Source organism: Magnolia sinica, chromosome 12 (genome assembly GCF_029962835.1).
Source record: "Magnolia sinica isolate HGM2019 chromosome 12, MsV1, whole genome shotgun sequence".
NCBI classification, from domain to species: Eukaryota; Viridiplantae; Streptophyta; class Magnoliopsida; order Magnoliales; family Magnoliaceae; genus Magnolia; species Magnolia sinica.
The window spans coordinates 9,423,860-9,438,426 of record NC_080584.1 but is presented as its reverse complement, the minus strand read 5'-3'; the positions used below and the strand labels follow the sequence as shown (position 1 = coordinate 9,438,426).

Sequence of the window (14,567 nt, the reverse complement as noted above, 5' to 3'; positions counted from 1 at the left end):
GCAATAGGTAAACTTGCTGCCAGTGTACAGGGCATCCATCAGCCTAGCTCTGTTCAAACCTTCGAAAAATTAGGTAGAATTACGCGCGTCATAGGAGGCAACTCCCCTTCTCTCCGAAGATAGAAGAGTGGCATTGAAGTCTCTATAAACAGTCCACGGAAGCGATCAAGCATTCCCCAAAATGGCCAGCTCATTCCACATTTGGCTTCTAAGAATGTGGGAGCATTTAGCATAGACAATTGAAGCCATGACATTTGTAGAAGAACCTTGGTACCCCACAGCAATGGTCAACATCTGATTGGATGCAGCTTGAACGTCAATGCAAAGGGCAGATGAGGCAAAGATCCACACCTTCCCACCTTGTGCGGAGTTGGAAAAGGAAGAGTGGAATCCTAATTTGAGGCCCCACTGCACACATCTTTCATTGCTGAGCATAGGTTCAAGGATCGCGATAATAACCAGCTTGAATTTCCTGATGAGTCTTTTTAGGGGTCTGATAGTGGGTGCATTCCCCACTCCACGGGCATTCCAGACAAGAATGTTATTCATTGAGGAAACTGATTTGCATCCCTTCTCGCCCCTTAAGTGGTCTAAGTCTAACCTTTCGAGGACCTCCCCCTTCCTGAGATTCCCTGTAGTGGCTTCTCTGGGAATCCCCTAATTTAGTTGAGGGTCTTTGGGGAGCTTTCTCCTAGTATAGGTGTGTTGGATCAATGCAGGGACGATGGGATTCTGAATAGCATGGGCAGAAATCCTGTCTTCTGGGTGTGAGGGAAGGCAGATGGCTGGCTGAGGATTGGGCGAGAATGGAACTTCTGTCTGCACCGTAAATGGGCTGCCCAGGCCCCTACTGGCAGCGGAATACTTGCGAGGAGGGTTCGAACCGCTGATGTCCTGAATATCTGCTCCCCTGTTATGGTGCAAGATTCGATGGCACGACTGAGGAGATGGAGCTAGTGATTCAACAGACCTGAGCCGTTGTCCATCTGAGAGGCTTGCAGGGGACAGAATTTTAGGTGGAGCCTCCTGGTTTAGGTTGCTGTGGGAGAGGGGATGCGAATTGTTAAGGAAATACAGGGAGAGATCAATGTCAAGAAGGCCTCCCTTAGGCGAAAATACTCTACCCCCTGGCCCGCATGGGAAGGAGTTCCATATTGCTGCTTGGTCGTCTAACGGGTCCTCCTCAAAGAATTCACCCGGTTTAAGAGGGCTATGGCCCTCCGACAGGGCCTTCAGGAAGCGCTTCAAGGCTATTGGCGAGAGGGCCAGTTGGCTACATAAAGGCGAATCATCTTGGGGGTCGGCGTGGCTGACCTGGGGAGAAAGCCCAATCGAGATGATCTCTCTGTGAGGCAGAGCGGGCGCTGGCGAGGTCTGATATGGCCTAGGAGGCGAAGAGACGAGGGAAGCTGCAGCCTCCTGGCTATCGCATCTCTCTGAACTCAATCCAGCGAATTTAGAGGACAAACCATGAGCACTCAGTGGGCGTTCCGAACGAGTGGAACCTGGTATTTTTTCCTTAAGGCAATTGATCGAACACCTGCGGGCATGTTTGGACAGATGAGCGGGGGTCTATCCGAGGGAGATGGGAGCTTTAGGGTGGTAGAAGACCTTCTCTACCCATTGTTTGGTGGATACTCTACCCTGCCTGAAGGAGTTGGGGGTGCCACAGGTGTCATTACTTGACTGGTGCGGCAGTTCTATATGCAGCCAGACCGGAAACGATTTTCCGGCCACTGTCAAACTACGGGTACTATGGATATCCGTTCCTGGTTGGACCCGGACCTTTACTCTTGCCGCAATTTGGTCTAGGCCAAGGGTCGAGCACTTGTCGACCTCCAGCACTTCACTGAAGGAGCCCCCTAAAGCGACGAAAACAGAGCATAGCCAGGCGTGCGCCGAAATACCAAAGAGGCGAATCCAGACGTCTGCACTTCCTGGGGAGAATCCCGGAGACGAAGTCTCTACTTTGCCTATGTCCATCTTGGAATGGAGAAGAGAATCAGAGAAAAATGAGATCAGTTCCATCCTTGTCTTGAAAACGAGGAGGAACCGATCCTCTGCGATGCGTGCAATTTCAATAGTCGAAGAGACGTACCTAGATTCGTTGATGCATTTCATCAGATGGATGATGGATACGTCGACGTTCTGTGCATGTGCCACCAGGGCAAGGCTGAGGTCCATTACCATCTGTTTCACTTCAACGTTGTCAGCTAGGATGATCTGCCTGCTGTGGGGACAATTGCCTTTGCCGTAGGGGGTCGAGCAAGCCTCCGGTCTTTCCCCTTGACACCTTCCAGGAAAGACAAAGCTTCTTCTCGCGGCGGATAGGCATGCTTGGAGGATAGTTGATTTGTCTGGGTGGGGGGTCGATTCGGCGATTGAGGGGCAAATCCAGGTCTAGCCCAGGAGATCCCCCATAACCTGCCATCTACCATTTTTCCACTGAGAATGATCTCCAGCGGATCGGCATGCTTGCATTTCCTATACTTACATTAATCAACTACCAGCCTTTACAAATAATAATAACAATAATTAACTGACAGTTCCTGGTTGCGAGTCAGGTCATTAAAAAAAATGAGTTTGAGTCAGGTCAGGTTAATGTTGAGTGGCTCTAGACCTGACCCATTTAATAATTCAAGTCAAAACTTTTGAAACCAGACACGCTTGATGGATTCGAATTTTAGACCCAGGCCCACTAATTAACAGGTTGGGTCCAACGACCCAACTCATTTGCACCCTTACGTACGAATAAAAATGAAGGGAAAAGACGAACACTATCCACTCAACTTACATGTGCAGGCCACCTAATGAGAAATTAGATGTTTAAGCCAAGGCATGCTCCCAATGGTCCCCATCTAATGAGTGACAATGATCTCCCATACATGCACCACACTTGAACATGTACTACGAATCTCCTCTTCAATCTCTCCTTGTGTGTATAGCATCAGCATTTCTCTTTGAAATACTTCCGACAATGTATGTGGCATTGACCATAAGGTCCTTACACTATCTCCTGTTCAGGAACTTGGTAGCTAACAACTTCGACATCGATAGGAATAATAACAGGTATTTACAAATAATGCCTTTCTACTCATTTCGACAAAGTAAAAGCTTTCCTTGCATTGGCTGTATATCTTTCTTGCACAAGAAATTCAAACTATTAGTCACATTTAAGTGTTTGATTCTTTTAGATTCAGTGCTTTACCTTCAGGGTGGAATTGTCTTCAACGGGACTTTTCATGCTATCAAGGTTCTCTAACAGGTAAGCCACCTTTTCTTCTTCTCCATTTTTTTTATATTGGTAATATATGGGCTAGAACCCCTGACCTCAATGTTGAAACACTATCTATCATAGAGGCTTCTTTTGGCAACATTTGGATGCAGGAGAGAATTGAATTGCGAGCATTTATTTTAATCAAGAAGGAATGAGGAAAAGTAACGAGGAAGTAGGTGATCACCAAAAAATAAAATTAAAATTAAAAATTAAAAATAAAAATAAAATTGGGTTGAACCTGAAAGTAACAGGATTACCAATTGGAGCTGGGACCCTCAATATGAATGCTAAGGGAGGAAGCTATGAATTGGTTATTTCCACCTGGACTGCGCTAGCTTACCTGAGGTAGGTAAATGGAGGACATCACTTTCACTAACCAAGCATCACATTGGTAGAACATTGATGAGATCCACCGTCCATTAGGTAAGCTACTTCATGTTCACTTGGAACCCAAAAACCATGATGATCCAAAATCAGGCAGGCCACATCATAGGAAACAGTCCGGATGGGCACACCCACCATTAGTTTTGTTTAGGGCCCACTGTGGTGTTTATAATCCATTCAATCCATTCATCTAATATGCTTCATTGAGATGAAAGAATTAGCCAAAACTCATACTATTCCGCAGGGCTGTAAATGGTCTAGGCTTTTGGGCTGGCTTCTGAACTCTTTGGCTGGGCTTGCAGGCCAAACCTCGAATATTTGCCATTGCTAGGCTAAGCCCAGCCCATTGACAGGCCCAATATTTCAAAGTGCAAGTGGGCCCATACCACGTGTATTCAGAGGTTTTAGGTATATATTTATACGGCTCCCCATCGAGCGGCCCACTTGAGTGTTGAATCATCAGCTTGCTTTTTGGCCATACATAATGGATGGGGGTGGATCATGGACGTAAAGTCATTTCCTTCACCTACAAGAGAAAGTGATGTCTCTACAAACCTACACGAGTTACCCCGCCGTATTTCTTTTTCACTTTACTGGACTCAATAGCGCATCCAATCGCACCCTTTTAGTTTTACTTGCTATAAAATGCTAGAGCTTATCTTAAGAGCATGTACATCCATCTAAATGTATTGTTTACTCTTTACGGTTTGCATTACATTGGGAACTTTACAACAACAACAACAAAAATAAAAAACCTACCTAATTTAGATAAAATATGCGTTCTGCTACCTTTTTTAAAAAGGTTTTCAAAAAGTTACCTCATTAATCAATCTAATTATCACTCAACCTCCTGTCACAACCGCCATGCAAGCAAATGGGTTGGGGGCTCAGTTGAGCCCCAGCATGTTGTTTATGTAAAATTCACCACAACTACCAGATAAGGGTTGAAAACAGTATACCAGACAATGCTCGTCCCCCAAAGAATATCCATTAATGTCGCCCACATGAATCATGGATGGGTATGATTTTTCAGCCATTGGCCTAAGTTTTTGTGTGGAATCTAATGGTTGGAGTGGATTTCATATAATTATCACAATGAGCCCTATGAAAATCAAAGGTGGACGTCTCTCTCCCATTTGTTTCCTTTGTTGTGGCCCACCAGAATTACAGGTCAGCATGAATTTTAGTCCCTACCCCTAGGCATAATGTTGCACTAAATATCTAATTGTCGAAGTGGATCTTACATAAACATCATGGTGGGCCCTCTAAAATCAAGAGTTGTACACCATACAAATATTTTTTTTTCTAAATAATATTCTTTGTACAGTTGGAGCCTATTTTGATATGTATGTGAGATCCACTCCTGCCATTAGATACATAATCTTGTTTAGACGCAGATCCAAAAAATAGGCTTACTTGTGATTTAATTAGGTGGGTAACACGGAAGAAAACAATTGGTAGAGAGACATGTACCCTTGATTTTTACAAGGTCCAATGTGATGGTTTTGTGAAATACACTCCAACCATTAGATGCCACACCAAAATTTAGTTCTATGACCTAAAAATCAGGCCTGCCCGTGATTCTAGTGGGCCATACCAAGGGAGATAGTTTGGAAGATGATTGTTGCGTTGTGCACTATTTTCAATCATGTGGTCTACCTAAATCACAGATGTGGGTGATTTTTAATCCCTTGGCCTATCATGAGGTGACACACCTAATGTAGATTTTACGTGAACATCATGATGTGGTCCATGCAAGCAGCCCGCCAACAGGTGGCCAAAGGAATGTAAGGGAAGATAGTGGAATAATAATTATATATTAGTTTGGTAGTATTTTGTAAAATTCTCAATTTTGGTGCTTTTATAGAAAAACTTGCTTAAGGTTTCCTAAGCCATGCAGTTCTTGGTATAGTGAGTTGACCACCCTAGTGGTGGTTTATGATCATTTTTTTATATCAACTATATTATAGGTGGTATGCTCCCCCTTCCCCAAAAAAGGAAAAAGAAAAAGAAAGTTAACTATGCTGGATTTTGTACCAAGCATTTCCATCATGGAACCTCCATATGGACAGGCTAGATATTCAATTTCTTTTCTGGTTATATATGGTGGAGCTTGTGTATTCCATTCTTTACAGTTAACCGAATTAGACACTCCATAGCAGCCTCTGATTCAGACACGTAAGTATGTTCGGGCAATGCAGCCTTTGATCGATGTCACTGTTTTGTTGGTTGACAGATTCTTCATTTGCAATAAATTGCGGCGGTGATGAGTACACATCGGGAGATGGAATGTCGTATGATAGTGATGTCAATGATCTCGGTATAGCATCATATTATCTGGTCAACACGACCAGGTTGGCCGTCAGTAATGTTGGGGTCCGTGATAACCTCGAAACTGACAGATACGCTACAAACTCTCTATCTCAGTTTATGAATACTTCGGACCCAAACCTGTTTCGGACAACAAGGACATCACAAGGATCGCTTAGATACTACAAGCTTGGGCTTGTGAACGGACAGTATAAAGTGACTCTGCAATTCGCTGAGATACAACTTGAATATGGGATTATTCTGAATGGCTTGGGAAGGCGTGTATTCGACATTTTTATCCAGGTGTGTACAATATAGTATGTAGCACAACGTATTTAGTAGTGAACACTAATATTAATCCAGACTATATGATAAAAGTCTATGTAGTACATATACCTTAGAAGGTGTGGTTATGTTCCTCTCTAGGGCCAGCAATGAGTCCAGTTCAGGTCAGCTTGGGCCTGACTGATTTACTAAATGGCCATGAAAATGACCCAAAGCCCACCTATGTCCTAAGATGAGATGACGAAGTCCAACCCTTTAGTAGATTCTTGTGCTCAGTGTTTGTGGTATCTATATTATCAGCCAATTTGGTATCGTATGGGTCTCATATGAAACACGGATTGTGTCAACGAAAATAATTCGCATGTTATTTTTTTGTTTGCTAATTAGATTGTATGATTTATGACTTATATGAGCTCTTTTTGGATATATATGCATCAATTTTGTTATAGAGTGTATAGTTTAGAACCATATTTGAGTCCTACTTATGTAATCATGCCTCTTTTGATCTGTCCTGCAGTTCCATTGAAGAATTTCATAATTTTTCTAATGTTTCCGTACACCTTCATGTTGGACAACCCCAAGTGCAGGGTTGCGAAGTGGTATAGTACTTGGTAAGACCGAGATCGGTTCACGGGAATTGAATTTGTTGAAACACTATTAGAATTAAACTAATTCTAAAATTAGGGTTTTCAAGGAATTTAAGAGAATAAACGACAACTAAGGATTCAAGAGTTTCCAATTAATCAATAATTAATATGAATTCATCAATTCAACTTGAACACTAAATTAGAATCGAATAAGAATTCGTGCTAATCGGATTATATTTCTATTAAATCAATAGATTATTCCCAAACAAGATACATGAATCATAATTGATTGATTTCTCATAAAGATCTAAGTAATTATTTGTATAAAATTTAAAGCATCTATTATACCCAAAGTTAGCAATAGATCAAGGAATTTTACATTACAAAACTTTCACTAATACTAATAATTCAACCAAGACAATCACAATTCAATCATAAAAAGCATAATCGTTGAATTAAAAACGACTTAACATTAAAAATGTCTTAAAAGGTTCACCCCTTAACTTTACCTACGAGATTAGCCAAGCATAGCTAACATCTTAAACCAGAAAATAAAAAAAATAAAAAAAATTAAAAATTCAAACTAGAACTGAAGATTGAGGAAGAATGAAGGCGTCGAAGAAGCTCCGTCATAACTCTCTCTCTCTCTCTCTCTCTCTCTCTCTCTCTCTCTCTCTCTCTCCAAACCTTAGATTGTGTCTAATTCACGTCCACATCAACTCCTTAAATAAGAAAAATCCCACCGACTTAGAAAATTCAAGAACTTGCGCACTTGCATGCGCTGTCGATCAAATTCTTCGATCGATCAAGTCCTATTGAAGTCCCTTCAATAAAATTAAAATTTTTTCAATCAAATCAAAGTTGTCCAAAACTGTCTAGCAAGTGATGTAGGACAATTAACCACTTGCTCTAAAACTTCAAACTGATAGAGCATATCGAATTAATCCATTTATCTCATAGCCCAAGCCCTACAACTCATGGGTTAGGACCTCGGCTGAACTCCCCTCATGAACTCCACATCACATGAGTACCGCCTCACACGAGACCTCTCATTCTAATACCACTTTGATGTAGGACAATCAACCAATTGCTCTAAAAGCTCGAATTGATAGAGTATGACGAATTAATCCCGTTATCTCATAGAACAGGCTCCATATCTCATGGGTTAGGATCTCGACTGAACCCTCCTCATGAGCTCTACATCACATAGGTACCGCCTCACATAAGCCACCTGCCTCACAAGTGCTATCCACCCCAAGTGTGTTCCCGCATCCCATAGGCTACCCCACTCGAGCCCGGTGTGAAAATGCCCCGGTATTGGCAAGTTTCTTCAGAAAATATGAATTTATCGATCTGTTCCTTCGATCGATCGATCGAGTTCAATCAACAACCTGTCGATCGAATCGAAAAGGTCGAAAATTGTCCAAAAACCAACTTCGAATTTTCAAAGTTTCTCAATTGAATCGACCAGGTTGTTGATCGAATCGAAAATGTGATTTTTTGTAATATCTTCCATGATCTTCAAAGGTAGGTTTCTTCAAGGTTCTTTCATAGTTTTTCTTAAACTCTTTTAGGCTTTAAATCTCCTCAATTAGCTCGAATTCATCTTGGACCTCATATTCTTTCCTCTACATAGAAAATACATCTAGCTAGATCAATTTAACATTCAAACACATAGGAAAATAGATGGAAAACTGATGATACGTATACAATATATAGCACTTAACACATGTTTGAATGATCAAAATCACTACAAGTTTCACTAGCTGGGGATATGGAAATAATATCGATATCGCCGATAATATCAGTGATAACCGAAAATATGGGAAAACATGGGAGAAATGGTAGAATTTTTAATGAAACTTCAAGAGATGATAAAATACACATTTGCATATTTATGAATAAAAATTTGTGAAATGTGTATATAATAAGTTTCCATTTAATGGAGGATTAAAAGCATATGTCATCGTAGGAAATAGTCTAATCGTTGTAAGAAATAGTCTAACCATCCCACCCATCCCATCTAATTAACCATTCAATCATCTATCCAAAAATTAGAATATTGACAACTCGCGATATTTTATCAAGAAATCATCAACATCTGAAAAGGAAACGAAAGATCGTAGTCTTGATATCGCACATGTTGTGGTAATGATAATATTGAGATATTATCAATATTAGCAATGACAAATTGCAAACTACATGCAACGATGTGCTCATAAAAAAATTGAAATACAATTTATTTTTTTAATAAACAAACTTTCTATAATATCTGTATGTTGACGATATTATTAAAATATCGTTGATACACTTGTGATACAAGCATCACGGCGTCACCTAAAATTTGCACACTAAAAAATATTGATGATATCGATACATTAGCAATACAAGCAATGCTTGAAATTTACACAATTGAAAATATTGGTGATATCGATACGTTGGCGATACTTAATACATTGATTATGCCTAGAATTTTTAATACTACCTATGTTATCAGTTTCGCTATCAATGTTTTTAGTATTGACAAGCTAGAGAAAATGATTATATTGGAGATATTTCAATGATATCAAAGATAATTACACACCCCCAAACCCTTAATTGTGTCTAATTTATGTCCATAAGGCCTCCTAAAATAAGAAAAATCCCACCTACTTAGAAAATTCGCGAACTTATGCACTTGCGCACACCATCGATCGAATCCTTCGATCGATCAAGTCCCATCGAAATCCCTTCGGTTGAATCAAAATATCTTTTGATCGAGTTGAAGTTGTCCAAAATTGTTCAACAAGTTTTTTCAAAAAATCTGAATTTATCAATATGTTCTTTCGATCGATCAAGTCCAATTGATGACCTATTGATCAAATAGAAGCTTTCATCAATTGAATCGAAAAGTATGAAAATTTTCTAGTAACCAACTTTGAATTTTCGGAGTTTCTTGATCAAATTGACAAGGTTGTCAATCAAATCGAAAAATGTGATTTTTTGTAATATCTTTCATTGTCTTCAAAGCTAGGTTTCTTCAAATTTCTTCCAGACTTTTTCTTAAACTCTTTTAGACTTCAAATCTCCTTAATTAGTTTGAATTCATCTTGAACTTCATATTCTTTCCTGCACATAGAAAACACATCTAGTTAGACCAATTTAACATTTAAACACACAGAAAAAGGATGCAAAACTGGGAATAAATATGCAATATTTAGCACTTAACACCTCACATGTAATATCCATCTATCCACACACACACACACACACACACACACACACACACACACACATGTAATCTAGGGACAAAGCATCATCCTTTACACTTAAGGCCTACCTCACATTTGAATCAAACTATGTTACTTTCTAGAAATAAGCACATGAATTTTCTACCCTCTTAATCAGAAAAATTGCTCTAGCAGAATGTCGACAGACTTATAGGGCAGGAAACTACACAAGCCTCATCTAGAGGACTACGACAGGGGCAGGGAGAGATAGGGAAAACCTCTTTACTGACAAGGAGCCCTTGTAGAACTTTCATCTACCCATAACAGGCGACCAATTGCACCAATGGGCATAGGGTACCACACCCTAACTCCCTGTAACAGCAATATCAACAATAATCATTGATAAGGGGAACTTTATAAAGGAAAAGGTAGCAATACTTTAACGATGTCATGTCTTGTGAATATATTGCTGATAATTGGAAATATGTATATTAAAGGGAGTTTCGGCATAGCTGAACCAGCAATGCTAATATTATTGGTTATATTATCAATAATATCGTTGATAATAGAAACACTAGTTATAGGGCTTCTTATATACTTGAAGTATGCACGTGGGAAATGTATTTTGTATAGATCTCATGGCCATCCTGAGGTAGCTGGTTATTAAGATGCGGATTATATAAGGTCAAGACATGATTAGCAGTTGAATATAGGCTACTGTACTTTTCTTGGTAGTAATGTAGTTGCCTGGAAGAGCAATAAGCAAAATGTTGTTGCATAGTCTAGTGTTGAAGTGAAATATATATCCATGCATTGTCAGAGTATCCTAAAATTATTAAAATATCCTCGATATTATCCGTATCTCTAGCTCACCCATACTGATAACACTGGTAGTCCTACAAATTTGAGGTATCGGCACTATATTGCTAAATATCGTTAATATTTTCGATGGTGTAAATTTTTGGTTTCGTTGTGTCACCGATATTTTTTACTGTGTAAATTCCTCTTGTCACTTGTATCGCCACTGTATTGGCAATATTTCACTAATATCGCCAATGTATCGATATTGCCAAAAAAATTTATTAAATAAAAAAACAATAATGTTGATCATATGGTGATATTATCATTAGTGTAACTTGGGCAATATCGAGATCACAATCTTTTATTTACTATATCATGGGAAAGTAAAACCTTTTTTGCTCACAGAGTAGCGAACAAGAAAATTACCCTAATTTTTTTAGCCCTCATCAACCTCCTCATCATAAATAGGGATTGTGAAGGGATGAATGGGGCATATGGTATCCCCTCATAGATATGTTGGGCTTAGCCATGTGGAAATGAGAGCTTTTGATGTAAAGCGGGTCGCGGACACTTTCATAGCCAAGATGGATCAGAAAAGGCCGGTTGACGACAGAAGTGATCCGGACCGTCAGAACTTAAAACAGACGTATCTCGCAAACCAAATTGAGCTATTAGACGTACCATATATGATTTTGGGGCAGGACGAGCTACTTTAGCCACCCAACATAGCATGGGGCTGCACACGCCGAATTTGTGAAAAAACACCATATCGACAGTCGAAATCCTATTTTAATTTCGTTTTTACTATTTATAGTAAGTTTTAGTTTGAGTATAACTCTTCATTCATTGGGCTTTAGGAGTTGCGCCCAACATGAAAAGTGGTTAGAATAATTAGGAGAATAGCATGGTTGAGACAAATAGGACACTTACTATTTTTTGCCGAAAACCATGAGGTCGAGTGGAAATCAAAACCGTCTATAAATAGTAAATTTAGTATTTATAGTAAATCGCGATTTATAAGAGTTTTAGTTATAGTATGATTCTGAAACTTTTCCCTAGGGTTTGCAGCCTTATTTAAAGAGTTGTAAACTCATTTTTCATCATCAATAAAATTATTTCGAATATTTTAGAATTATTTCTATTTTCTTTTCCTTGTGAATTCGAGATTTCTCTGTGAGGAGTCAAGAGAAGTTCCGTGGATTGAGAACAATTATCCTTAAGGAAGATGGTGCTCGACCTCACATCCTTCCCTGCGTCCAGTGTTCGAAATATCGGTATCGTGTTACGTATCGCATTCTTGGGATACAGATACATATCAGTTATCGGATGAGATATATCAGTTGTATCGTGTAATGTATCACTATTGTTGGAAACATGGGGAAATATTGGGAAATTGGTTGATTTTTTCAATGAAACTTCGATGATTGTTAAAAAAAAATAAAAAATACATCAATATACAATAGGTTTTCTTTGTATGGGATCCTAATCTATGCATTGTCTAACTGAATTGATGCAAATATATTTAATGTCCATTCATATAATTTATAAATGTAAGAAGACGTGTGGAATTACAAGCAATACATTCAAAAGCAAAAGAAGAATCACCACATTAGGTTATATACATGTTTGATTTGATGTTTGGACACAAATTGCAAACGATTTGCGAGAAATTGGAAATTTTTGATTTTTAAAAAAAAAAAATTCCGCAACTCGACCCATATCCTCTGAATCTTGAAATTGAAGCTCTCAATCCATGATTTGTCATGCAAAGCATGAAAAATCATAGTTTTTTAACAATTTGACACTAATTTAACATAATTTATAGAAAATAAAATGATTGAAATTCGAAAATGCTCACCAAATCAAACATGTGGGATATATCGCACTACTTGTGCGTTTCGTATCGCACTAGTGGGATATAAGATATATCATGGGATATATTGGCCGATATTATTGATATTTAAAACATTGTTTGCGTCAACTTTGCACATTTCCTGGACATTATGAAGGTCACTGAGGTCGAGGGGCTACAGTAACATGGTCAGATGTAAGCTGGGCTGAAGCAGCGACCCACTGATTGGTGTTGGCCTAAGAGAAGGTCCAGAGTTTGCTAGCCCAGCAGGAGACTGATCATGGGGTGGGCCCAATGATTGGGGATGGCTCACAACTCAAGAGGGTTCTGTTAATGGTGCACAAGGCCCAACAGATCCTGTTGGAGTGGGCCCATTGGCAGGGAAAGGCCCAACAAATATAGTGTAGGACCATTATTATCCAGGCTAGAGCCAACTGGCCTAGCTGAATTGCAAACAGAGAGTGAATCTCAATTCCTCTAGTGTTTAAAAAAAAAATAATAATAAAAAATCCAACTATTTGAAGGGCTGAGTAGCCTGGACTGCTCGGAGGAGGAGGAGATTGCCGACAAGCAGAGGTTTCCGGTAAGCCTGATACCGAAAGAGGAGAAGTACAAGTGGAATGTACTTACAAGCATGTATTGTTAAAAACAAAAAATCAGTAAATGGAATATTTCGTACTATAAGATTCTGTTTGTTAGTGCAAATGGATTGAAGTGCCATCATTTAGTTTAGTCAAAATGAAACTAATAATGTTTCCTAGCATTTGTAATGTTGGAGTTTCCCACAAAATGCAATTATGTTTCTTTCAAAACCAAATTATGAGAGAAATAATTGCCAATTCAATCTAGTGTGCCCCCACCTTTATGGAAAAAAAAATGTAACCATCAAGCAACTTTTGAAAAGTAAGCTTACAATAATTAAGGCAGCAAAAAAAGAAAAAAAGCCAATTCCATAGAACATTGATATATAGGATAGTAGCGATATGGATAACATGGATAGGCTAGCAGCAATATGGATCATCTTCAACTCCAAAGGTAGGTCCAACAAATCTTTTTTTTTTATTTTTTTTATTTTTATTATTTTTATTTTTTTTTTATAAATGGTGAAAATAAAATGTTCATGCTTTCTTGAAGTATGGATGTTTGGCAGTCCGAAACATATCAATCACCATCCTTTGCAACTGTGTTTCAGCTTATGCAGTTTGTGAATTCATTATGACCATATTCTTTGCTTGTTTGGATACTCTATTAATTGCTTTCCCAGGGTAATCTCCAATTGAAAGATTTTGATATAAAAAAGGAGGCAGGTGGAGTGACTAATAGTGTAGTTTTGAAGACTTTCAAGGTTAATGTATCCAAGAATTTCATTGAAATCCATCTCTTTAGGGCTGGAAAAGGGACAGGGTCAGTTGGGCCATCCATTTCGGCCATCAACGTCACTCCAGGTAATATATATTTAGAACTGAATACTAGAATCAAATTCTAAAGTTTCTAGATGTTCAATACTAACAAATGAACATTTTGGCCGTACTTTTAGATTTCCCACCAACTTTTAGTAAGCGTGCGCTAACTTCTTGGGGAAAGAAGAACAAGATTGGTTTGATTGTTGGGATTATAGTTGGTGCTGTTGCTCTGAGTTTTATATCCATTTCCGCAATATTTATTTGGAAACAAAGGAGCAAAGGCATCCACGAAGATGAAGGTAATACCAATATTGCTAAATTAGGGTGTGTTTCGATGCTCAACTGAACTGGATTGAAATTTATTAAATTCATTGCAGTGGAATGATCGAAGTGGGGGTGGCACCATTTTAATTCATATATCAGCTTGAAATGGTAGTAATAACAATATGGGGAGATAGC

The 14,567-nt window shown here is 38.9% G+C and overlaps 1 protein-coding gene across 1 annotated transcript in view; it reads left to right on the top strand.

Moving 5' to 3' along the window:
• Positions 1-14,567, top strand: part of LOC131220888 (probable LRR receptor-like serine/threonine-protein kinase At1g56140) — a 96,777-nt gene that overhangs the window by 72,657 nt on the left and 9,553 nt on the right. The window contains exons 15-19 of the mRNA XM_058215778.1: positions 3,025-3,069; positions 3,201-3,265; positions 5,898-6,274; positions 13,970-14,150; positions 14,243-14,403. Of these exons, the coding sequence (XP_058071761.1) occupies positions 3,025-3,069; positions 3,201-3,265; positions 5,898-6,274; positions 13,970-14,150; positions 14,243-14,403 (829 nt within the window). The remainder of the gene's footprint in view (positions 1-3,024; positions 3,070-3,200; positions 3,266-5,897; positions 6,275-13,969; positions 14,151-14,242; positions 14,404-14,567) is intronic.